At 41.7% G+C, this 25,984-nt stretch overlaps 1 protein-coding gene across 6 annotated transcripts in view; it reads right to left on the minus strand.

Moving 5' to 3' along the window:
* LOC115225096 (histone acetyltransferase KAT6B) overlaps positions 1 to 25,984 on the minus strand; it is a 155,618-nt gene that overhangs the window by 87,592 nt on the left and 42,042 nt on the right. For all 6 annotated transcript variants that reach the window (XM_029796023.2, XM_029796021.2, XM_036513985.1 and 3 more), the window contains exons 2-5: positions 11,612 to 13,468; positions 3,937 to 4,045; positions 1,275 to 1,387; positions 290 to 368 (exon numbers count right to left, since the gene is read on the minus strand). In XM_029796023.2, coding sequence (XP_029651883.2) covers positions 290 to 368; positions 1,275 to 1,387; positions 3,937 to 4,045; positions 11,612 to 12,256 — 946 coding nt within the window. In that variant the 5' untranslated portion in view covers positions 12,257 to 13,468. The remainder of the gene's footprint in view (positions 1 to 289; positions 369 to 1,274; positions 1,388 to 3,936; positions 4,046 to 11,611; positions 13,469 to 25,984) is intronic.

Genomic DNA, 25,984 nt, shown 5'->3' on the forward strand with positions numbered 1-25,984 from the left:
CCCTCCTTCTATGCTGGTTTGGGTTGGACAGTTTGATAAGTGCTGGCTCGGCAGAAGACTGCACCAGTCTTGGACGTGTCAACCCAATACTTGACTGGGGCTAATTTTATCAACCCCGAAAGGATGAAGGGCAAAGTCAGCCTCAGTGGCATTTTAACTAACTCACAAGATGCCAAGACGCATTTTTACCCAGCTAGCTAATAGTTCAGACAGGTCAGTGCCTTATTGACAATGATAACGAAGATGATGAAGAAAATTAAAGCGTTAACCAATTAGAGAGGTACGTTACCTTTAGGCGCTCTGTGAAGTGGGGGATCACAGCATTCCATGTGGAAACCTCGGTCACATGAATCACAGAATAACATATCCTGAAGAAAAAGAAAACAATATCATAAAATATGAAGAACACAAACATATGTATACACACACACACATATATATATATGTGTGCATATATGTGTGTGTGTATGTATATACATATATACATACATACACACACACACACATACATATATACACACACACACACATATATATACATATATACACACACACACATATATATACATATATACACACACACATATATATACATATATACACACACACATATATATACATATATACACACACACACACACACACACATATATACACACACACATATATACATATATACACACACACATATATACATATATACACACACACATACGTATACACACACATGTATACACACACATATACACACACACATACATATATATACACACACACATACATATACAGACACATATACACACACACACACACATATATACACACATATATACATATACACACACATGTATACACACATGTATACATATATACATATACACACACATGTATACATATATACATATACACACACGTATACATATATACACACATATATATATATATAATATATATATATATAAAACATTGACTGCATGGCACCTTGGGCAAGTGACTTCTACTACAGCCTCAGGTCGACCAAAGCCTTGTGGGTGGAGTGGATTTGATAGACAAACTGAAAGAAGCCCCACTGCTTGACAACTGCTGTTGGTTTGTTTACATCCCTGTGACTTAGTGGTTTGGTAAACAGTACCCCAGCATGGCCACAGTCAGATGACTGAAGCAAGTAAAAAATATAAGATGCAGGGGTTATCTGGGCCAAGGACAGACAGAACAGCTGATGAACGGTTAGAGTGAAGAGTGAAAGGTAAAAATGGCCATGGAACGGAACCAACCTCTTTTCCTGATTTCCCACAAAAAGAACATATTTTACATTCTATACACTGCCAACGTAACATCTTCACTTTCGATGTCAGATCTGCGGAAAATTTCAAACAAGATGGGTGACCTGCAACAAAAAAGAAAAGGAAAAAAAATTTATTAAACACAATTAACATGATTATAGGTACAGGTATGATAAGAAATTATAGGTACAGGTGTGATAAGAAATTATAGGTACAGGTGTGATAAGAAATTATAGGTACAGGTGTGATAAGAAATTATAGGTACAGGTGTGATAAGAAATTATAGGTACAGGTGTGATAAGAAATTATAGGTACAGGTGTGATAAGAAATTATAGGTACAGGTGTGATAAGAAATTATAGGTACAGGTGTGATAAGAAATTATAGGTACAGGTGTGATAAGAAATTATAGGTACAGGTATGATAAGAAATTATAGGTACAGGTGTGATAAGAAATTTGCTTCTCAATCACATGGTTCTGGGTTCAGTCCCACGGCATAGAACCATAAGCTAGTGTCTTTCGCTATAGCCTCAGGCCAACTAAAGCCTTTTGAGTGGATTCGGCAGGCAGAAACTGAAAGTAGCCCCTTGTGTATGTGTGTGTAGTCAATTCAAATAAACGAATCATCATCACCATCATCATTTAACGTCCGTTTTCCATGCTAGCATGGGTTGGACGGTTCGACTGGGGCCTGGGAAGCCAGGAGGTTGCACCAGGCTCCAGTCTGATCTGGCAGTGTTTCTACAGATGGATACCCTTCATAATGCCAACCACTCCGTGAGTGTAGTGGGTGCTTTTTACATGCCACCAGTACAGGTGCCAGGCAAGGCTGTCAACAACCATGATCAGTTGGTGCTTTTTACATGCCACCGGCACGGAAGCCAGTCAAGGCGGCGCTGGCATCGGCCACGTTCAGGTGGTGTCTTTTACGTGCCACCGGCACAGGTATCACAACTACAATTTCCTTTTGATATTTATTTTGATGTGATGTACTTGACTCAATAGGTCTGCTCAAGCACAAGGTCTCCAGACAACAAGTGGATGTGCACAAGGAGTGTAATAGCTTGACACTTGGTTAAAAAGAGAGAGTTTTTGACAATTCAAGCATAGCTCTTCATCGGAAAGGAGAAAGTCCAAACAGGAAAAGAAATTGCCAACAGTACTTATGTAGTTACATTGTTATATATATATATATATATATATATATATAAAGCAAACAAAATCTACTGTGCTGACCTCCCAAAGTCTGTGATCAGGAATGGGGTATTAGAAAATCTTCCCAGAGACAGTGAGGAATGCATATTACAGGTTCCAGAGCCACCTTGAGGCCATGATGGAAGCCGAAGGTAGCTACTTTGAGTAATCTGTTATCTCCCATCCATAATTTAGTTGATATTTTTTTTAATTTTTAAAATACTTTTATTTATATATGTATGCATGCATACATATATACACACATAACAGAGCTAATAGTGAGGGATTATCAATCCGGGCCTTAGACCAACTGAATAGACCTATCAGTAATGTACCTATAATGACTACTGGAAACAACTGTGAGCCAAGTTTGCTCTAATAAAGGAAAAATATGTAATCGCCATTATTTTTAACTTGTCATATATATATGAATGTATTAGTAAAATAAGAAATAGAAAGTTCTTGGTACAGCATTATATCTTTGAAAAAATTTAATAGAAATAGCTTTTTTGATATCTTTTCCATTTAATAATTAAATCATCATCATCATCGTTTAACGTCTGTTTTCCATGCTAGCATGGGTTGGACGATTTGACTAAGGACTGGCAAACCAGATGGCTGCACCAGGCTCCAATCTTGATGTGGCAGAGTTTCTACAGCTTGATGCCCTTCCTAATGCCAACCACTCCAAGAGTGTAGTGGGTGCTTTTATGTGCCACCGGCACAAGGGGCAGTGAGGTGGTACTGGCAACGGCCACACTCAAATGGAGTTTCTTACATACCACCTGCACAGGAGCCAGTCCAGCGGCACTGGCAACGACCTCGCTAGAATGTTTTTTCACGTACCACCAGCACAAGTGCCAGTAAGGCGACACTGGTAACAATCATGCATGAATAGTGCTTTTTACATGCCACTGGCACGAAAGCCAGTCAGCTGCTCTGGCAGCGATCACGCTCAGATGGTGCTCTTAGGCGCTCCACTAGCATTGATGCCAGTCATCGAATTTGATTTCGATTTCACTTGCCTCAATAAGTTTTTGCAAGCAGAGTTTAGTGTCCAATGTTTATAAATAATTGTAATTATTGTAAACACCAAATAATTTATAAACATCTAATTCGTTAGAGTGGAAAAATTATAAGCAAATCTATTTCTATTAATTTTTTTCAAGTGTGTGTGTGTGTGTTTTTTTTCCTTTCCCGTTTATGCAAACTGTCAAATGAAGCCCAAACACCCTGCAGTTCTGGATACACTATGTCTGGACATTGGGATGGTCAAGCCTATCACAGCTTTGATCAACACTCAGCTGGATAGAAGCTGGCCCCAGGCTAAACAACAGCAACAACAAAGATTACACTAGGGACATCAGGAATGAATGAATGAATAAATAGGTCCTTTGGATGAAATTTGAGCTAGGGCTGAACAACAGCGATGACAAGGGGTCAAAGAAGCGATACTTACCACTATTGCCACAATCAGCACAGGAGATCAATTCCTCCGGAATGCTATCTCTGTTCTGCTCCACAGTTCCCAAACAAAAGCTACAAAGGGGAATTGGTAACGCTCTCTTCTGTAACAAAAAAAAAAAAAAAAAAAAAAAAAAAAAGAATATTTAGTGAATTATCCAAAACTAGCCATCATTTTATCATCATTTTAATGTCAACCTTTTCCATGCTCACAGAAATCATCATCATCACCATCATCATCTAACATCCGATTTCCATGCTAGCAATGGGTTGAACGGTTCGACCGGGCCCTGGGAAGCCAGAAGGCTGCACCAGGCTCCAGTCTGATCTGGCAGTGTTTCTACAGCTGGTTGCCCTTCCTAATGCCAATCACTCCGTGAGTGTAGTGGGTGCTTTTTATGTGCCAGGCGAGGCTGGCAACGGCCACGATCGGTTGGTGCATTTTACGTGCCACCGGCACGGAAGCCCGTCAAGGCGACGCTGGCATCAGCCACGATTCGGATGGTGCCTTTTACGTGCATCGGCACAAGGATCACAATGGAGTATACCAAGGCATTTTTCTATGGCCAGTTGAGCCCTTTTCAAGCCTAGCCAGGCTCATGGGCCTAGAAAGTTCCCCTCCAAGGCACAAGGCTGTCTATGAAAAACCAGCAGTCACCCATGCATACCAGCCTCCCTTCTCCATGCCGCCGATGATATCCAAGGGAAAGGCCGATACAGCTTGGCACCAGTGAGGAGTCACAACTCATTTCTATTGTTTAGTGAACTGGAGCAACATGAGATAAAATGTCTTGCCTAAGAACTCAATACAGTGCCAGGTCCGGGAATCAAACTCACCACCTAGCCATGTGCCTTTACTGACTGTGAGCCTGACACTAACCAAATACTATTAGTAAAATACAGAAAACATATTCAATACTTTTTCTTAGCTAGGTTCATGGGCCTGGTTTTCCCAGTTTATATGGCGTATGTATCCCCTCCCAGCTGGACAGGACGCCAGTCCATCGCAGCATTACCCAAGAAACAGGAAGAAAGAAAGTTGGGGTGAAAGAGTACAACAGGGGTCGCCACCACCCCCATGTCGGAGCTTCGTGGAGCTTTAGGTGTTTTCGCTCAGTAAACACACATAACGCCCGGTCTGGGAATTGAAACCGCGATCCTCCGACAGCGAGTCTGCTGCCCTAACTACTGGGCCATTGCGCCTCCACAATAAATGCGCTCTTTTTAAAGCCTAGCCAGGCTCATGGGCCCAGTTTCCAGGTTTCTATGGTGTATGTGTTCCCCCCAGCTGGACGGGACGCCAGTCCATCGCAGCGTTACTCAAGAAACAGGAAGAAAGAATGAGAGAAAGTTGGGCGAAAAAGTACAACTGGGGTCGCCACCCCCACCCCCGCTGGAGCCTCGTGGAGCTTTAGGCGTTTTCGCTCAATAAACACACACAACGCCCAATCTGGGAATCGAAACCGCAATCCTCTGACCGCGAGTCCACTGCCCTAACCACTGGGCCATTGCACTTCCTCATTCAATACTTTATACTTTATAAAATATACAAAAACACACATTTTAGGGCAATTAATAGTTAATTTACGAGAAGTTTTATAACATTTAAAATACCAAATGTAATTATATTATTTATATAGGTGGAAGCATGGCTGTGTGGTAAGAAGCTTGGTTCCCAATCACATGGTTCCGAGTTCAGTCCCACTGTGTGACACTTTGGGCAAGTGTCTTCTACTATAGCCTTAGGCTGACTAAAGCCTTGTGATTGGATTTCGTAGATGGAAACTGAAAGAAGCCTGTTGTGTGTGTGTGTGTGTGTGTGTGTGTGTGTGTTAGTGTCTTTATTTCTATGTTTTTCCCTTACCATCGCTCGACAACCATTGTTGGTGTGTTTACATCCCCATAACCTAGTGGTTCAGCAAAAGATACCCATAGAAAAAGGGTCGAACTAAAGTGCTTGACCAGAGCAAAAAAATATATATGTATATAGTGCAATAGGTGTACAACAACATGTAGTAAACGAATATGAAAAAAAAGGTGTGCTGGCAAACGGAGGGTGAGAGAGAGGACTCGGAAAATTCACATTGGGAATGTTCCGAGTCCTCTCACCACTTCCCTGTCCCTTGGCAAAATTCTTTTTCTTCATATTTGTTTACTACACATTATTTTACACCTAGTACACTATTATTTTTTTCAATTTTTGTGACTGGGGGTGAGTGGGATGCAGACTCGGATACTTCACACGATCCTGTAACCCCACTCCGACACCTGGTCACATAAATGAAAAAAAAAAGTCTTAAAGGTGTAAAACAACATGTAAACAAATACGAAAAAAAATGCATGCTGACAGGGGGGAAGAGAACTCGGGGAAATTCAGATCATGACCTTTAAACTCCAGTGATTTTTTTTTTTTTGTTTTTTGTTTTGCTCGGGTCAAACACTTCAGTTTGACAAAAAAAAGTACCAGGCTTAGAAGAAAAAAATTTTTTTCGTTTCAAAATGCAGTGCTCCAGCCTGGCCGCTGTCTATTGACTGAAACAAGTACAAGATACAAGATATGTCTGCATGCATAGGGATAGGGTTTTTGGTAGGTAGGTAGATAGTTACACACATACATGCACATTTAGACATAGGTGCAGGAATGCCTGTGTGGTAAGTAGCTTGCTTACCAACCACATGGTTCCGGGTTCAGTCCCACTGCGTGGCACCTTGGGCAGGTGTCTTCTACTATAGCCTCAGGCCGACCAAAGCCTTGTGAGTGGATTTGGTAGACAAAAACTGAATGAAGCCTGTCGTATATATGTATATAGGCACCGGAGTGGCTGTGTGGTAAATAGTTTGCTAACCAACCACATGGTTCCGGGTTCAGTCCCACTGCGTGGCACCTTGGGCAGGTGTCTTCTACTATAGCCTCAGGCCGACCAAAGCCTTGTGAGTGGATTTGGTAGACAAAAACTGAATGAAGCCTGTCGTATATATGTATATGTGTGTGTGTGTGTGTGTGTGTGTGTGTGTGTGCGTGTATGTTGGTGTGTCTGTGTTTGTCCCCCTAGCATTGCTTGATAACCGATGCTGGTGTGTTTGCGTCCCTGTCACTTAGCAGTTCGGCAAAAGAGACTGACAGAATAAGTACTGGGCTTACAAAGAATAAGTCCAGGGGTGCTCCAGCATGGCCACGGTCAAATGACTAAAACAAGAAAAAGAGAAAGAGAATGCACACACACACAAATACACACACATATGTACACTCACTGACATCCATGTGTACATAGACTTATGCACAGATTTCCATACAGGACCACCCCCCATTAACCCCTTAATCACACATACACACAAATCAGAGGTCCTTCCCAAGTCATAGGCCCATAAAGCCAGTTTTCTCTGAATTCTGTGGCGTATGTATCATCCCCTGGCAGGGACATCAGCCTCTCCTGGGATTACTCATTTTTGATGGCTGAGTGGACAAGAGTGACATGAAGTGAATTGTTTGGCTCAAGAACACAGAGCATCACCCAGGCTGAGAATTGAAAGCACGGTCTTAGAATAATGAATGCAGCACTAACCACTGAGCAACATGATCATGGATACACATAGATACACACACACACACACATGGTGCATGGGCACACATACACAGACACACACGAGCAGACTAGCACAGACACACACACACGCACGCACGCAGACATACACACACGCAGACACACACACACACGCACACACACACACACACATGCACGCAGACACACACACGCAGACACAGAGACACACACACACGCACGCAGACACACACAGACATACAAACGCATGCAGACACACACATTCTTTTACTTGTTTCAGTCATTAGACTGCAGCCCCTTACTGGGGCACTATCTTAAAAGCTTTAGGGTGATTGAATTGACCCCAGTAATTATTCTTTTTTAAGCCTGGTACTTATTTTACTAGAGTCCTTTTGCCACAATAGCTAAGTTACAGGGCCAAGCCAACACTGGTTATCATGTGGTGGTGTGGGACAAACACACAAACATACATATAAAAAAGCAGTGTCCCAGCCTGGCCACAGCTCTCAAGCTGAAACAATAAAATATATACCCACACACAAATATATATAAATATATATAGGCATAGGAGTGGCTGTGTGGTAAGTAGCTTGCTTACCAGCCACATGGTTGCGGGTTCAGTCCCACTGCGCGACCCCTTGGGCAAGTGTCTTCTACTATAGCATCGGATTTGTGAGTGGATTTGGTAGACGGAAACTGAAAGCCTGTCGTATATATGTATATATACATACATATATGTGTGTGTGTGTGTGTGTGTGTGTGTGTGTCCCAACATCGCTTGACAACCGATGCTGGTGTGTTTACGTCCCTGTAACTTAGCGGTTCAGCAAAAGAGACCGATAGAATAAGTACTGGGCTTACAAAGAATAAGTTGATTTGCTCGACTAAAGGCAGTGCTCCAGCATGGCCGCAGTCAAATGACTGAAACAAGTAAAAGAGTACACACACACACACACACACAATTCTTTCAGTTTCCGTCTACAAAATCAACCCACAAGGCTTTGGCTTGAACCTGGAACCATGTGGTTGGAAAGCAAACTTCTTACCACACAGCCATGCCTACCTACACACACACACCTGATCCAAAATTATACAAAAAACAAGGGACAAATGAGGGATCAACACACACACACACACACACACACACACACACTGTTTGTTTCCTTTACGTTATTCTTTTTTTGCTTCAGTCAAACAAAATCGACCCCACGACTTATTCTTTGTAAGGCTAGTACTTAGTCTATCGGTCTATTTTGCTGAACCGCTAAGTTACAGGGATGTAAACACACCAGCACAAGCTGTCAAGCAGTGATGGGAGACAGACACAAAGACACACACACATACAGAGATATATATACATATATGTATATGATGGGCTTCTCTCGGTTTCCATCTACCAAATCACAAAGGCTCTGGTGAGCATGAGACTAAAGTAGAAGACAAAGTGCTTTGGAGTTGGATTGAACCCAGAACCATGTGATTGGTAAGCAAGCTTCTTGCCACACAGCCACTCCTTCTATATATATAGGGAGAGACACACACACACACACAGACACACACACGTGTCTGATGCATGTGCATACACACACATCTACAAATATCCACACATGTGCATCCAGTCATCCGTATCTACAGACACGGATGCACAAATGTTTCCAGACCCAAAACATCTCATGAGCATAAACAGACACACACACAGACACATACACACACACACACACACACACACACACACATACATACACATATAGACACACGCACACACACACACACAGACACACAAATAGACACACACACACAGACACACATATATAGACACACGCACACACAGACAAACACACACACACACACACAAACACACACATAGACAAACACACACACAGACACACAAACAGACACAAAAACACACACACACACACACAAACACACATGCACACACATCTACAAATATCCACACACATGCATCCAGTCATCCATATCTACAGACACGGATGCACAAACATTTCTAGACCCAAAACGCCTCACACACACACACACACACACACACACAGGCAATACTCAGCTACACACATAACCACACAATGTTGACTGATAACAACTGGATTAGTCATCGTGGAAGCCAACAGAAGATCCATTCATAACATGTTGATGACTGGGGCTTTAGCCAATCAGTGGACAAAACCCCTTCTGCCCAACCCTTTTTTTTTTTCTGGCAAGGGGAAAAAAAATCTAAGGAAGACATTTATATCCTGCTATATGATCGTAGAAAGGTGACAATCGTTTTGATGAATAATAAGGGGTGTGTGGAGGTAACTGGAGATGTTTGTATATAGCAAGAATTAGCTCAGTAAAGTGTGAGAGAGAGAGAGAAATATTTTTGAACAACATTATTATTTTCCAGGAATTTTTATTGACAGAAGGTAAACAGAGATAGTGTGCTAATGTTGAAGAGAGAGCTGGTGTTGGAGAGACAGGGAGACAGAGCGGGGAAGGGAGATGGAGAGTGGGATGGAGAGGGAGAGAGCCAGAGAGAGAGAGAGGGAGAGAGAAAGAGGGAGAGATCTAATTGACAGAGGGCTAGAGACAAAGTGGTAGACTTAGTGAGCAAGCTGAAGGAGAGAGACAGAAAAATAGACAGAGATAGAGAGACAGAGAGAGATATAGAGAGATAGAGAGACAAAAAAATAGACAGAGATAGAGAGACAGAGAGAGATATAGAGAGCTAGAGAGACAGAGAGAGATATAGATAGAGAGATAGGGAGACAGAGAGATAGAGAGACAGAGAGACGGAGACAAGAGAGATATAGAGAGATAGAGAGACAGAGAGAGATATAGAGAGATAGAGATAGAGAGATAGGGAGACAGAGAGATAGAGAGACAGGGAGACAGAGAGACAGAGAGACAGAGAGACAGAGACAGGGAGACAGAGAGACAGGGAGACAGGGAGACAGGGAGACAGAGAGACAGGGAGACAGAGAGACAGGGAGACAGGGAGACAGGGAGACAGGGAGACAGAGAGACAGGGAGACAGAGAGACAGGGAGACAGAGAGACAGGGAGACAGAGAGACAGGGAGACAGGGAGACAGAGAGACAGAGAGACAGAGAGACAGAGAGACAGGGAGACAGGGAGACAGAGAGACAGGGAGACAGAGAGACAGAGAGACAGAGAGACAGGGAGACAGGGAGACAGGGAGACAGGGAGACAGGGAGACAGAGAGACAGGGAGACAGAGAGACAGAGAGACAGAGAGAGAGAGAGAGAGAGACCGAGAGATAGAGAGAGAGAGAGACCGAGAGATAGAGAGAGAGAGAGACCGAGAGATAGAGAGAGAGAGAGACAGAGAGACCGAGAGAGAGACAGAGACAGAGAAACAGAGAGATAGAGAGACAAAGAGATAGAGAGACAAAGAGATAGAGAGACAAAGAGATAGAGAGACAAAGAGATAGAGAGACAAAGAGATAGAGAGACAAAGAGATAGAGACAAAGAGATAGGAGACAGAAGACTAGAGAGACAAAGAGATAGAGAGACAAAGAGATAGAGAGACAAGAGATAGAGAGACAAAGAGATAGAGAGACAAAGAGATAGAGAGACAAAGAGATAGAGAGACAAAGAGATAGAGAGACAAAGAGATAGAGAGACAAAGAGATAGAGAGACAAAGAGATAGAGAGACAAAGAGATAGAGACAAAGAGACAGAGAGACAAAGAGACAGAGGGACAGAGAGACAGAGAGAGGCAAACAGATTCAGTGAGAGAGAGACTTAATGAGTCAGCTGAAGGAGAGAGACACAAGGAGAAACAGAGACAGACAAAAGTGGTAGACTTATTGAGCAAGCTGAAGGAGAGAGAGACAAAGCCAGAGAGACAGGCAGACAGAGAGAGAGAGAGCAAAGAGAGAAACCTAGTGACAGAGGACTAGAGAGAGAAGTAGACAAAGTGGTGGACTTATTGAATGAGATGATGGAGAGAGAGAGAGAGAGAGAGAGAGACAGAAAGTAAGATAAAGAAACAAAATGAGAGAGAGAGAGAGAGAAAACCGCAGAAAACAAAAAAAAAAAACGATTTAGCCATTAAAATGTGTGCAGGAATAAAACGAAGGTGAGCACTTACCTTACAGGCCCTGGTAGGGAATGTGGGTAATGGTGTCTCGCTTCTGACTGACGTCTCATCATCAAAGTGCGACTGGGTTACACTGCCCCCTTCGCTGCTACCTTCCACAGAGTCCGATTCTACGCTGGCGCTGTTGTAACCGACTTTGACGAGGCGTCCATCCTGCACCAGCTGGCCGGTCTTCACCCCTTTCTTCAGCCAGAGGCGCAGCTGCTGGTTCAAGTTCACCCCTTCCGTCAGCTCGACGTTGTAGCTGCGGCATATGTACTTCTCGATATTGTGCAGGCTCGAGCCCCCAATCTCCCCGAGCTCCTTAACCGAGCGGGCGATCAGCTTCACCAGCTCGGTGCCCCGGCCGACCTTCAGGGTGCGGCTCTTGAGCTGCGCCACGCGCTCCGGGTCCTTGTAGGAGCATAGGCCCTTGTTGTAGACCTTCAGCACGCTGCCCTCCTTCACGCACAGCTCCAGATGCTGTTCGATGACTTCGCGACTCACCTTGTGCGACTGACGGACAGCATTGCAGATTCTGTCGATGCTGGGTCGCTGTTTCTGTTGTTTGATCTTGCGGATGGCCTCCAGGATCCACTTGGTGTAGGTAGCGTTTGCTAGCCCAGGCTGCAAGGAGTCTTTCCTTTCTTTCACCATGTTGGACAGCTACACAATGACTGGAGATATAGCAACATGACCCAACCAACAAGCTTCCTCAGAACTCAGAAGCAACAGCAATAGCAACAAGAAGAAGGGTTGCAGAAGAAGAAGAAGAAGAAGAAGCAGTAGACGGGGTAACAGCAGGAAATCGCGGAAAACAGTGGCCCAAGGCGGGATCAACCAGTGATGCACGAGATCACTTGTCTCAGAAGCCCCGCGGAAACAGGTGCTTGTAGGGGCAGGGTTAATTTTGCTGGCAGTAGCAATAGTACTAACAAAAACGTTTGTAGCTTGGGACCAGGGGGAGCCAGAAGCTAAACAAAATGTGCACGAGTTGTCACAGAAATGGGGGTTTGCTGGAACCCAAAACATTGGAAATCCAGCTGGAATGGGGAGAAAAAAGGGACAACGATTGAGGGGTGTTTGCTAGAATCCAAATCATTGGAAAATCCAGCTCAGTCTGGGAGGGTGGGGTTAGAGAAAAAAAGGGGTGTGAGGCAATAATTGGATTAGGGCAAAAGCTTAAATTAATGCTGGGGTTATTGCTAAGAGCATATGTGTATATATATATACAAATATATATATACACACTCACGTAGGAGGAGCAGTTGTCTAAACAAAATGTCAGTGTAAGAACTATGTTTGCTGTAATAATAATAATAATGGTGAGGAGTTAATTTTTTTTTCAAAAATGCTAAAAATTTCTTTTTCTTTTTTCTCCTTGATTGAAAATATATAAAAACACAAAATCTTTGTGAGTGTGTCAGCAGGTTGGTTACGTAACAATACTGAAAGGAAGAAAGAGGTTGATGCGGAACGGACCAGTTTCGCTTTCTGAGATGGGGCGCACGGAAATAATAATAATTATCTAAAAAAAAAAAAAAAAAAAAGGGAAGGGAGAATTAAGTGGGGGGAGTAAAGGGAATCATCACATGTCTTTTTCTTTTGTTCTTTTTTATCAAGTCCTCTGTTGTTTTTTTTTTTAATATATATATATATATGTGTGTGTGTATGTGTGTGTTTGTGATGGTGATCGCGGGTTCAGGTGTATCAGAGAAGCTTCAGTTTTGATAGTGTTTCCAAGACCGAGCAACGGCTAGTCTAGTGACGGAACATCCTCGAAACATCTCCAACGATTTGTCTTCTTGTAATGATGATGTTGTTGTGGTTATTGTCCTTGTAGTTGTAGATATTGATCCAGGCAGGCACCTGTCAACAGAAAAAAAAAACACCAATAAATATATATATATATATAATATTATACACACAGCAATGAATCACTCTATACACACTCCCTAAAATGCCCCTCCTTAGAAATATGAATCACAAGTTTTATACATACATATACACACAAAATTTATGAATCACAAAGGAACACCTCACTGTATAACCATTCCTTCTTAAAACCTAACTAACAATTTATATACACAAATTATATAATATCTATCTATATCTCTATATCTACCTATCTAGATTATAATATGATATATAATATATATATATATCTATATATAGATATATATATAATATATGTGAAAATGATTATATCACTGTATTTATATGTGTGTGCATATATATACACGTATGTATATATATATATATATATATATATATATATATATATTTACATGCACACATAAAGATGAATCACTTTTATATACCACACTATATAACTAACTCCATCTGCTAGGACCTCAGTAAACACATATTTGTGTGTGTGTGTGTATATATATATATATATATATATATATGCAAACGTTAAATGATGAAGATTGTGAAATATATATATATATATATATATATATATATATATATATATATATATATATATATACCCTTTTTACTCTTTTACTTGTTTCAGTCATTTGACTGCGGCCATGCTGGAGCACTGCCTTTTAGTCAAGCAAATCGACCCCGGGACTTATTCTTTGTAAGCCCAGTACTTATTCTATCAGTCTCTTTTGCCAAACCGCTAAGTGACGGTTGTCAAGCAAACACAGACACACAAACACACACACATATATATATGACAGGCTTCTTTTCAGTTTCCGTCTACCAAATCCACTCACAAGGCATTGGTCGGCCTGGGGCTATAGCAGAAGACACTTGCCCAAGGTGCCACGCAGTGGGACTGAACCCGGAAACATGTGGTTGGTAAACAAGCTACTTACCACACAGCCACTCCTGTGCTTTTATATATATATATATGTGCGTGCGCATATATGTATATATATATTATATATATATTTATATATGTGCGCACGCATATATATATGTATATATATTTACATGCACACATACAAAAATGAATCACTTTTATATACCTCACTATATAACTAATTCCATCCGCTACAACCGCAGCAAACATACACATATTTTTGTGTGGTGTGTATATACAAACGTATATACAAATGATGATGAGGAGTATTGAGATATATATACATATACACGCACACACAGATATGTATACAAATATGCATGCACCATACACAGATACACATAAATTAATCACCCTACATATTTCACAACAACCAATCCCACACACACACACACATGCATGCATGCACAGACAGATACAAATATACACAGAAAATCGCTATACACCTCTCATTATAGCCAATCCTATCTTCTGAAACCTGAGTATTTTACAGACACACATGAATCATATTAGTTATATGGTATACAATAAGAGAATACGGTACTTCCTACGTCAATGGTTCTCAACCGAGGTGCATATGGCCCTTGCGGGGGGTCCATATAAGATTTTGTTGTTAAAATCTATCTGCAACAAACTGGTTATATTTTTGCGATACATAATATTACAATATTACAAAAGGCGCAGGAGTGGCTGTGTGGTAAGTAGCTTGCTAACCAACCACATGGTTCCGGGTTCAGTCCCACTGCGTGGCATCTTGGGCAAGTGTCTTCTGCTATAGCCCCAGGCCGACCAATGCCTTGTGAGTGGATTTGGTAAACTGAAACTGAAAGAAGCCTGTCGTATATATGTATATATATATGTATGTGTGTGTGTCTGTGTTGGTCCCCCTAGCATTGCTTGACAACCGATGCTGGTGTGTTTACGTCCCCGTCATTTAGCGGTTCGGCAAAAGAGACCGATAGAATAAGTACTAGGCTTACAAAGAATAAGTCCCGGGGTCGATTTGCTCAACTAAAAGGCGGTGCTCCAGCATGGCCGCAGTCAAATGACTGAAACAAGTAAAAGAGAGTAATACATGAGGCAGAAGCAAGCTGGCAGAATCATTAGCACGGCAGGCAAAATGCTTAGCAGTATTCCGCTCGCCTTTACGTTCTGAGTTCAAATTCCACCAAGGTTGAAATTGCTTTTCAACCTTTGAGGGTCGATAAAATAAGTACTAGTCGAGTATTGGGGTCAAAGTAATCGACTTAACCCCTCAACTGAAATTGCTGGCCTTGTGCCAAAAATTGAAATCAGTATTACAATACACAAGGTTTTTCTTTTTTTCTTTTACACAATTTCTAATAAAATTTAATAAAAATGATTTTTTTAAACATATAGGTACAGGCACAGGAGTGGCTCTGTGGTAAGTAGCTTGCTTCCCAATCACATGGTTCCAGGTTCAGTCCCACTGCATGGCACCTTGGGCAAGTGTCTTTTACTATGGATGGAAGCACTCCGTTGGCTACGACGACGAGGGTTCCAGTTGATCCGATCAACGGAACAGCCTGCTCGTGAAATTAACGTGTAAGTGGCTGAGCATTCCACAGACACGTGTACCCTTAACGTAGTTCTCGGGGATATTCAGCGTGACACAGAGAGTGACAAGGCCGGCCCTTTGAAATACAGGTACAACAGAAACAGGAAGTAAGAGTGAGAGAAAGTTGTGGTGAAAGAGTACAGCAGGGATCACCACCATCCCTGCCGGAGCCTCGTGGAGCTTTTAGGTGTTTTCGCTCAATAAACACTCACAACGCCCGGTCTGGGAATTGAAACGTGATCCTACGACCGCGAGTCCGCTGCCCTAACCACTGGGCCATTGCGCCTCCACGTCTTTTACTATAGCCTCAGGTTGACCAAAGCCTTGAGTGGATTTGGTAGATGGAAACTGAAAGAAGCCTGTCGTATATATAATATATGTGTATATATTTATGTGTGTGTCTTTGTGTCTGTGTCATCCCCTCACCGTCACTTGACAATTGATGTTGGTGTGTTTATGTCCCTGTAACTTAGAATAAATACCAAGTTTACAAAGAATAAGTTCTAGGGTCGATTTCTTTGACGAAAAGGCAGTGCTCCATGGAAAGGTAGACCTGGGGCTAAACAACAAAAACAATCCACCTGACTTCACTAAATCGAACAATGTATCATCATCATCATTGTTCGACTGTGGTCGAGACAATGGAATTTACTATGTTACGCCAGACTTCACGGTCCATCATGGCATTACAGAGGTCCCGTTGCTGGATGTCTGTATCCCTGGAGATTACATCAGGGTAGGAGAGTGTGCGCCCTCTGGTATTGCGAGTAGATGGCTTCCAGAGGAGAAGAGTAGAAATTACTTCTTTTTCAGCTCTACAACAATGTCCAGCAAACTGGACTCTCCTACCTTTCACAAGAGATGACACAGGTGGTAGTTTCCCATATATTTGCATTTTGGTTTGTTGGCGCCTCCACGAGAGATTTTGAGCTCTCATAAGGAGAACAATGTATATATGCGGGTCTGGTTGAAAGGTATCAGGATTGGGGCTAGGGTTATAAAAAGAAAACTACAACACACATCAATTCAACATCTAATCCCCTTCGAAATAGTCCCCTTCTCTCTGAAGCCACAGACTTTATCCTGAATTGTTTCCATTGATGGAAGCATTCCTGGAACTCCCTTTTTATGATAGCAAGCAGCTGCCATGTTGCATTCTCTTGGATTTCCTAGACGTCTTGAAATCTTGTTCCTGGCAGAAGCGTTAGCACGCCGGGCAAAATGCTTTGCGCTATTTCGTCGGCTGCTACGTTCTGAACTCAAATTCCACCGAGGTCGACTTTGCCTTTCATCCTTTCGGGGTCAATAAAATAAGTACCTATTTCTTTACTACCCACACGGGGCTAAACAAGGACAGACAAACGGATTAAGTCGATTACATCGACCCCAGTGCGTAACTGGTACTTAATTTATCGACCCCGAAAGGATGAAAGGCAAAGTCGACCTGGGCGGAATTTGAACTCAGAACGTAACGGCAGACGAAATACGGCTACGCATTTCGCCCGGGGTGCTAACGGTTCTGCCAGCTCGCCGCCTAAAATAAGTACCAGTTACACACTGGGGTCGATATAATCGACTTAATCCGTTTGTCTGTCCTTATTTGTCCCCTCTGTGTGTAGCCCCTTATGGGCAGTAAAGAAATAAGAAAGAAATAGAGGGATTACATTCAACCCACATTTCACCACCTGTTGTGACCGTTTTCACAAAGTTTTTTCGTCATCCTCAGCATAATGAAGGAGATCCTACAAGGCTGAAACCTGATCTTTTCGAGATGACCACACTCTACACACTTTACTTTCAAGCACTGCTATAAACAGCAGAAGCGAATGAGAACGTTCTAAAATGGTGTGCATGTGCAACAGAGCTTACAGTCAATTTGTACAGAGTAGCTTCATTCTGCATCCTTCAGCACCATTACCGTAGCAACAGTTCTGATACTTCTTGATCAGATGGGCTTCTTTCAGTTTCCATCTACCAAATCCACTCAAAAGGCTTTGGTCATTCTGAGGCTATAGTAAAAGACACTTTTTTTTTTACCCTTTTACTTGTTTCAGTCATTTGACTGCGGCCATGCTGGAGCACCGCCTTTAATTGAGCAACTTGACCCCGGGACTTATTCTTTGTAAGCCCAGTACTTATTCTATTGGTCTCTTTTGCCGAACTGCTAAGTGACGGGGACATAAACACCAGCATCGGTTGTCAAGCAATGCTAGGGGGACAAACACAGACACACAAACGCACACACACACACATATATATATATATATATATATATATATATATATATACGACGGGCTTCTTTCAGTTTCTGTCTACCAAATCCACTCACAAGGCTTTGGTCGGCCTGAGGCAATAGTAAAAGGTACTTGTCCAGAGTTCCACACAGTCGGACTGAACCTGGAACCATGTGGTTGGGAAGCAAGCTTCTTACCACACAGCCACATCTGAGTGGTTATTTTACCACATGTGGTAGTAAATCACATGTAACTGCACCAGCCTTACACACCCGCTGCGATAAACATGTTACATGAGATACAGCATTGGTATGTCTGCTTTTTTTTCCATACAGACATAGATTGAACAAGACATTGTGAGGCAGTATTCTTAAAGGCCAGATGCCCTTCCTAATGCCAGCCCTTTATTGCACATCAAAATGCCACTTGCTTGTACACACACATACATACAGATTTCCATTTGCTTTCTATCAACCAAACTCCTCTCACAGTCAGTCTCAAGCTTAAAATTAAAGACACTTGCCCAAGATGTCATGCAATAGGGCCAAAACCTGGAACCACAGGACTACAAAGCAAACTTCTTATCACCATCATACTTCGGCACACACATTTCTAAACTGTTTCTTATTTCTTTACTGCCCACAGGGGGCTACACACAGAGGGGACAAACAAGGACAGACAAAGGAATTTTTCATGTCATTTTTTCATAAGTGATGTAGTGGTGTAGCAAAATTTGACTTATGCATATTAATTTCCATTATATTGTACCAAAATTTCATTCATTTATTTGTAGAGTTAAGGAAGTTATTAAAAATTGAAACCCATCAGCGACTTTTGGGACACATGTACCTATATATTTATACATACAGACTTCCTTCTGTCATGAATGACCAAAAGATTGCACCTAGAAAGTTCCCCTCCGAGGCACAAGTCTCGGCAAGGTTGTTTATGGAAGACCAGCAGTTGCCCAGGCATACCAGCCTCTCCTCTCCACATCACCAATGTTATGCAAGGGAAAGGCAAAGGCCAATACAGTTTGGCACCAGTGATGTTGCAACTCATTTCTACAGCTGAGAGAACTGGAGTAACTTAAAATATAGTGTCTTGCTCAAAAACACAACACACAACCCAATCCAAGAATTGAACTCACTACCTCATGATTGTGAGCCCAATGCTCTAACTACTGAGCAATGCGCCTTCACATACAGACATACACACATATTAACACATATTTACCAGCCTTTGCCAGACCATAGGTTTTCTAGTATATCCTTTCTTGTTCATCAATGTAGTAGTTCCAATAGATTTTTGCAGAGGAAACCTGTTGGCTGGGAATGTAAACTACATAATAATTCCACAATATCTAACAATTCTACAGATATAAACTGTAGAATTGTTTGGTCACCAGTTCAAACATGTTTAACCTGTTAGACTAGCATTTCTTTATTGCCCACGAGGGGCTAAACAAGGACAGACAAAGGGATTAAGTCGATTACATCGACCCCAGTATGTAACTGGTACTTAATTTATCAACCCCGAAAGGATGAAAGGCAAAGTCGACCTCGGTGGAATTTGAGCTCAGAACATAACGGCAGACGAAACACTGCTGAGTATTTTGCCCGGCATGCTAACATTTCGGCCAGCTTGCCACCTTCTTTCAGTTTCTGTCTACCAAATCCACTCAGAAGGCTCTGGTAAGCCTGAGGCTATAATAGAAGACACTTGCCCAAGGTGCCATACAGAGGGACTGAACACGGAACCATAGAATGAATAGCTAGAGGGAGGGTCCATCTGAGTAAAATAGGAATCAAAGGGATCCATAGGTAAAAAATGGTTGAGAAACAGTGTTCTACAACAAGACTATTTCTCCATCAAAAAATACAGTAATGGCCTTCTTATGGGTTTGACTATGTCTCAAACATATTAGAACAAATTTATATTTTTATATCAATCGCTGCTTAGCGCTTCTGATTTGAATGCCCATAATTTCCCTGATGTTCCATAACATCATCTCTAGGAAAATCCACAAAAAATGATTTGAGAAAAACACAAAACATTATGAACTCAAACAAAAAAAATTGTGAAAACAGTCGCCATTCAAAATCTAACTTAGAATGGATCTGTCTGTCAAACAGAAAAAAAAAACATCATCACTGAGATGCAATATGTAAGCACAAGCCTCTCTATTTCCCTGTTACCCTCTAACCTTTCATCATTTGATGCTGGATCACTTCCTCTAATGCCCTCACTGTTGTGGCAAAACACCTGCTTCAGTCTGTCACACTCATAATTCCTTGTCTTGTGAGTTACATGGTTACCCTGCCAGTGCTGGTACCACATTAAAAGCATCCAGCCCACACTGTAATGTGGTTGGTGCTAAGACGGGCACCTACTTCTGTCTCTCTGCCACACTAACCTTTCATCCTCTGACACAAGTTCCCCTCCTCAAATGCCCTGCCCCTCTCATAATTCTTTGTCTTGTGAGTTACGTGGTTACCCTGCTAGTGCTGGTGCCACATTAAAAGCATCCAGTCCACACTGTAACATGGTTGGCATTTGGAAGGGCATCCAGTTGTAAAAATCATGCCAAAACTAACCTCACCTGTGCTAGCGCCACGTAAAAGGTAATGAGTCCACTCTGTGGAGTGGTTGGTGCTAGGAAGGGCATCCAGCCATAAAAATCACTGCCAAAGCAAACACAGTAGCTGAGAGTAGTTTTTTTACCTGGTCAGCTCCTGCCAACTGTCCTACCCATGCATGCAGGAAAGATTAACCCTTTCCTTACTGTATTTATTTTGAGATTCTCTTTATTTCTTTCAATTAATTTTAAATATAACAAAGAATTTAGTAAAATAACTTAGTTATCATTCAGCTAGTGTTAGGAACATAAATTGTGAGTAAGGTTTGGTGGAAGATTTTAATTAAAAACTTATGAAAACAAGACATTTGTACTCAGAGCCAGAACCGGTTTCAACCGAGTTGGTAATGAAAGGGTTAAGAATTGTTTCTCTTATATATTTTATCCCTTTCCTTACTGTATTTATTTTGAGATGCTCTGTGTTTCAATTAATTTTAAATATAACAAAGAATTTAGTAAAATAACTTAGTTATCATTCAGCTAGTGTTAGGAATATAAATTGTGACTAAGGTTTGGTGGAAGAGTTTAATTCAGAACTTTTGAAAACAAGACATTTGTCCTACAAAGCCAGAGGCAGTTTCAGCCAGATTTATATCAAAAGAGTTAAAAATATCATGGTGACTTCAACCCTTTTGTTACCATATTTCTGTTGAGATGCTCTGTGTTTCTTTCAATTACTTTAAATATAACAAAGAATTTAGTAAAATAACTTAGTTATCATTCAGCTAGTGTTAGGAATATAAATTGTGACTAAGGTTTGGTGGAAGATTTTAATTCAGAACTTTTGAAAACAAGACATTTGTCCTACAAAGCCAGAGGCAGTTTCAGCCAGATTTATATCAAAAGAGTTAAAAATATCATGGTGACTTCAACCCTTTTGTTACCATATTTCTGTTGAGATGCTCTGTGTTTCTTTCAATTACTTTAAATATAACAAAGAATTTAGTAAAATAACTTAGTTATCATTCAGCTAGTGTTAGGAATATAAATTGTGGCTACGGTTCAGTGGAAGATTTTAATTCAAAACTTATGAAAACAAGACATTTGTACTACAGAGCCACAGCCGGTGTCATCCGGGTTGGTAATAACGAAAGAGGTAAGCAATGATGATAAGTACTAGTCCTGCAGTTCACACATCATGTATACAACACGAATCATGCAAATAGGGGCAACAACAAACAACAGACATACAACTAAACTGTGTGACCTACACACAAGACAGCGGGCATCTAACTGTGCCTTGAAGAAACTTAGTTGAGCAAATTGTCTCCAGTACTTATTTTTTAAGCCTGGTACTCATTCTATCATTCTTTTTTTGCCAAACTGCTAAGCTACAGAAATATAAACACAGCAACACTGGTTGTCAAGTGGTGGCAGGGACAAACATGGACACAAAGACATACACATATGTGCAATGAGCTTCTTTCTGCTTCCATCTACCAACTTCACTCACGAGGCTTTGGTCAGCCTGAGGCTGTACTAGAAGACACTCGCCACTTGCCCAAGGTACCACGCAGTGGGACTGAACCCAGAACCGTGTAGCTGGGAAGCTAAGTTCCTACCATACAGCTACACTTATAGCAAAACTATTTAGGACAATATCCTACTGCACGTGTGTGTGTGTGTGTGTGTATATATATCACCATGACCGACCACGTTATCAGATATTGCTACACATCGCTGGTCACAATGCGCTTCGCATTGTTTTAGCCTTCAAATGACGCCACCCCGATGGCTAAGTGAGCAGGCCAACAGAAGAAAGTGAGAGAGAAAGTTATGGCGTAAGAGTACAGCAGGGATCACCACCACCCCTTGCCAGAGCCTCGTGGAGCTTTAGGTGTTTTCGCTCAATAAACACTCACAATGCCCGGTCTGGGAATCAAAACTGTGATCCTACGACCGCGAGTCCGCTGCCCTAACCATTGGGCCTCCACGTATATATATATATACATATATATATATAGGGAAGCTTTATGAAAATAGACAAAAGACGAAGGCAGGTTTACGGAAATAAACAAAAGACGAAGGCAGGTGGAATACAAACAAACAATTGTATTAGTATGGCGCTCAGGAAATATAAATAAAACAAGTCTTTAACGTTTCGAGCCTATGCTCTTCAACAGAAAGATACACAGAGAAAAAACACAGAAAGAAGGAGAGAAAAAAAATATGCGTGCAGAGGCTAGCGAATCAACATGGCGATCTGATTTCGGCCAGAAGTCAAAGATCAAACATGAGACGCAATATATATATATATACATAAATATTACATTTATAAATCACTTAGAGAGATTTATACAGTAGCAGCATGATAAAGTGATGGTTTGTTGCCAACATGTGCTACCCACAAGAACACTGAAAATAAATTAAGATCAAGACTAAGAGCCATGGAAAGGAGAATGCTGAAGATTAACAAAATGGATTAACTGAAGACACAACAGGAGGATAAGAGTGATTATAGGTTTAATGGATACTAGTAGTATCGCCCGGCATTGCTCGGGTTTGTAAGGGAAATAACTATATAAGCATTTTTAGAGATGTAAAGTATAATAGCCATTTCAATATGGCTAACCACAAGGTGGGGGGTGTTACTGTAGCTTTTTACGTTCTGAGATTTAATAATACATTTTTAGAGAGTTACTTCCCTTATATAATAGCAAAAAAATGCATTAAAATGAGAAAAAATTATGGTAAATTTTTTTTTAAATCGTAGACTCATCATAGACGCGCGCTAATACCCAGAAGGGCTCGATATGAATCACGACTATAAGATACCCGGTTTTGGTTAAACTGCACCGCAAAATGTGGGAGTAGTTAGGAATCTAAATCATAGGAGACAGACAGCACACAACTTCACTTTTATATATAAAGATTATCTGGAAAATAAAAACATAGAAATGGTCTCTCATTTCTATGAGGCGGCAAGCTGGCAGAAACATTAGCATGCCAGGCGAAATGCTTAGCGGTATTTCGTCTGCCGCTACGTTCTGAGTTCAAATTCCGCCGAGGTCGACTTTGCCTTTCATCCTTTTGGGGTCAATTAAATAAGTACCAGTTACGCACTGGGGTCGATATAATCGACTTAATCCGTTTGTCCTCTCAGTGTTTAGCCCCTTGTGGGTAGTAAAGAAATAGGTATTTCGTCTGTCTTTACATTCTGAGTTCAAATTCTGCTAAGATCAACTTTACCTTTCATCCTTTCGGTGGTCGATAAACTAAATACCAGTTACGGACTGGGGTCGATGTAATTGACTTAATCTCTTAGTCTCTCCTTGTTTGTCCCCCTCTATGTTTAGCCCCTTGTGGGCAATAAAAGAAATAAGAAATGGTCTCTGATGGGATGTCATCATCATCATCATCATCGTCGTTTAACGTCCGTTCTCCATGCTAGCATGGGTTGGACGGTTCGACCGGGGTTCTGGGAAGCCAGAAGGCTGCACCAGGCTCCAGTCTAATTTGGCAATGTTTCTACAGCTGGATGCCCTTCCTAACGCCAACCACTCCGTGAGTGTAGTGGGTGCTTTTTACGTGCCACCTGCACAGGTGCCAGGCGGGGCTGGCAACGGCCACGGTCAGATTGGTGTATTTTATGTGCCACCGGCACGGAAGCCAGTCGAGGCGGTGCTGGCATTGGCCACGAGTCGGATAGTGCTTTTTACGTACCACCAGACCAGGGATCCTGGCTGGTTCAATTCGATTTCGATTTCGCTTGCCCCAACATGTTTAGAAGAAAGTACAATCAACAGAATAGCAAACTGACGGAGGGGACACCAGTGTCCAGAAAAAATGAAGGCTTTGTCAGATTCTTTGGTACCCGAACATGGATGAGGCAAACATCAGATGGTGGTTGGTAAAGAGAACATGCCAAGGCCTTCGTCAAGCAGTGGACTGATCATTAGGGTGGAGTGTTTCTTCACGATTTTCGATTCTGTGATGGGGGTAGTGCGGAAAAGTTGTGAATGGACATCAAAATAACTGGTGGAAAAAACTTAGAACTTTGCGACAGTATCTTCTGTTTCCACAAATGGATCAATAAATGAAAAAAGTGGGGGGGAAACCTCTCTCTTTACTCTTTTACTTGTTTCAGTCATTTGACTGCGGCCATGTTGGAGCACCACCTTTAGTCGAGCAACTCGACCCCGGGACTTATTCTTTGTAAGCCCAGTACTTATTCTATCGGTCTCTTTTGCCGAACCGCTAAGTGACGGGGACGTAAACACACCAGCATCGGTTCTCAAGCAATGCTAGGGGGACAAACACAAATACATACATATAAATATATATATATATAATAGAAATATTAAAATTACTAAGTCTCTCTAAAAGAGAACAACGGCAGCGTTCCCGGAAAATATTAGTTATCGCCATACTAATATGGCATTCTTATAAAAATAAGAAAAAAGCTGACCACTTATTAGCTCCATGAGGCCATCGCCTTAAGTTAGCTATTTGATACACAAACTGTATCCATATAACCTTTGAACAAGGGAGGTCAGTCGCTCCACACTACTTGGCCGGCAGCTACAGACGCGTTTCAGGGTATTGCCCTTTTCAATGCAGCGTAGCCAAACCAGTAGGTGTCGCTTCCGACAATCTCTGTCAAAGGTTTTATTTACCAGCTTCGGTGGAATACATCCACTTGTTTTCAATAATAGAAATATTAAAATTACTAAGTCTCTCTAAAAGAGAACAACGGCAGCGTTCCCGGAAAATATTAGTTATCGCCATACTAATATGGCATTCTTATAAAAATAAGAAAAAAGCTGACCGCTTATTAGCTCCATGAGGCCATCGCCTTAAGTTAGCTATTTGATACACAAACTGTATCCATATAACCTTTGAACAGAGATTGTCGGAAGCGACACCTACTGGTTTGGCTACGCTGCATTGAAAAGGGGCAATACCCCGAAACGCGTCTGTAGCTGCCGGCCAAGTAGTGTGGAGCGACTGACCTCCCTTGTTCAAAGGTTATATGGATACAGTTTGTGTATCAAATAGCTAACTTAAGGCGATGGCCTCATGGAGCTAATAAGCGGTCAGAGAAGGAGTGTGTATTATACACAAGGTTTAGGTTTTTCAGAGGTACAGCCCCCTAAAAATCCCTTAACCCTTTCGT

This window comes from Octopus sinensis, linkage group LG27, assembly GCF_006345805.1.
Source record: "Octopus sinensis linkage group LG27, ASM634580v1, whole genome shotgun sequence".
Classification (NCBI taxonomy): domain Eukaryota; kingdom Metazoa; phylum Mollusca; class Cephalopoda; order Octopoda; family Octopodidae; genus Octopus; species Octopus sinensis.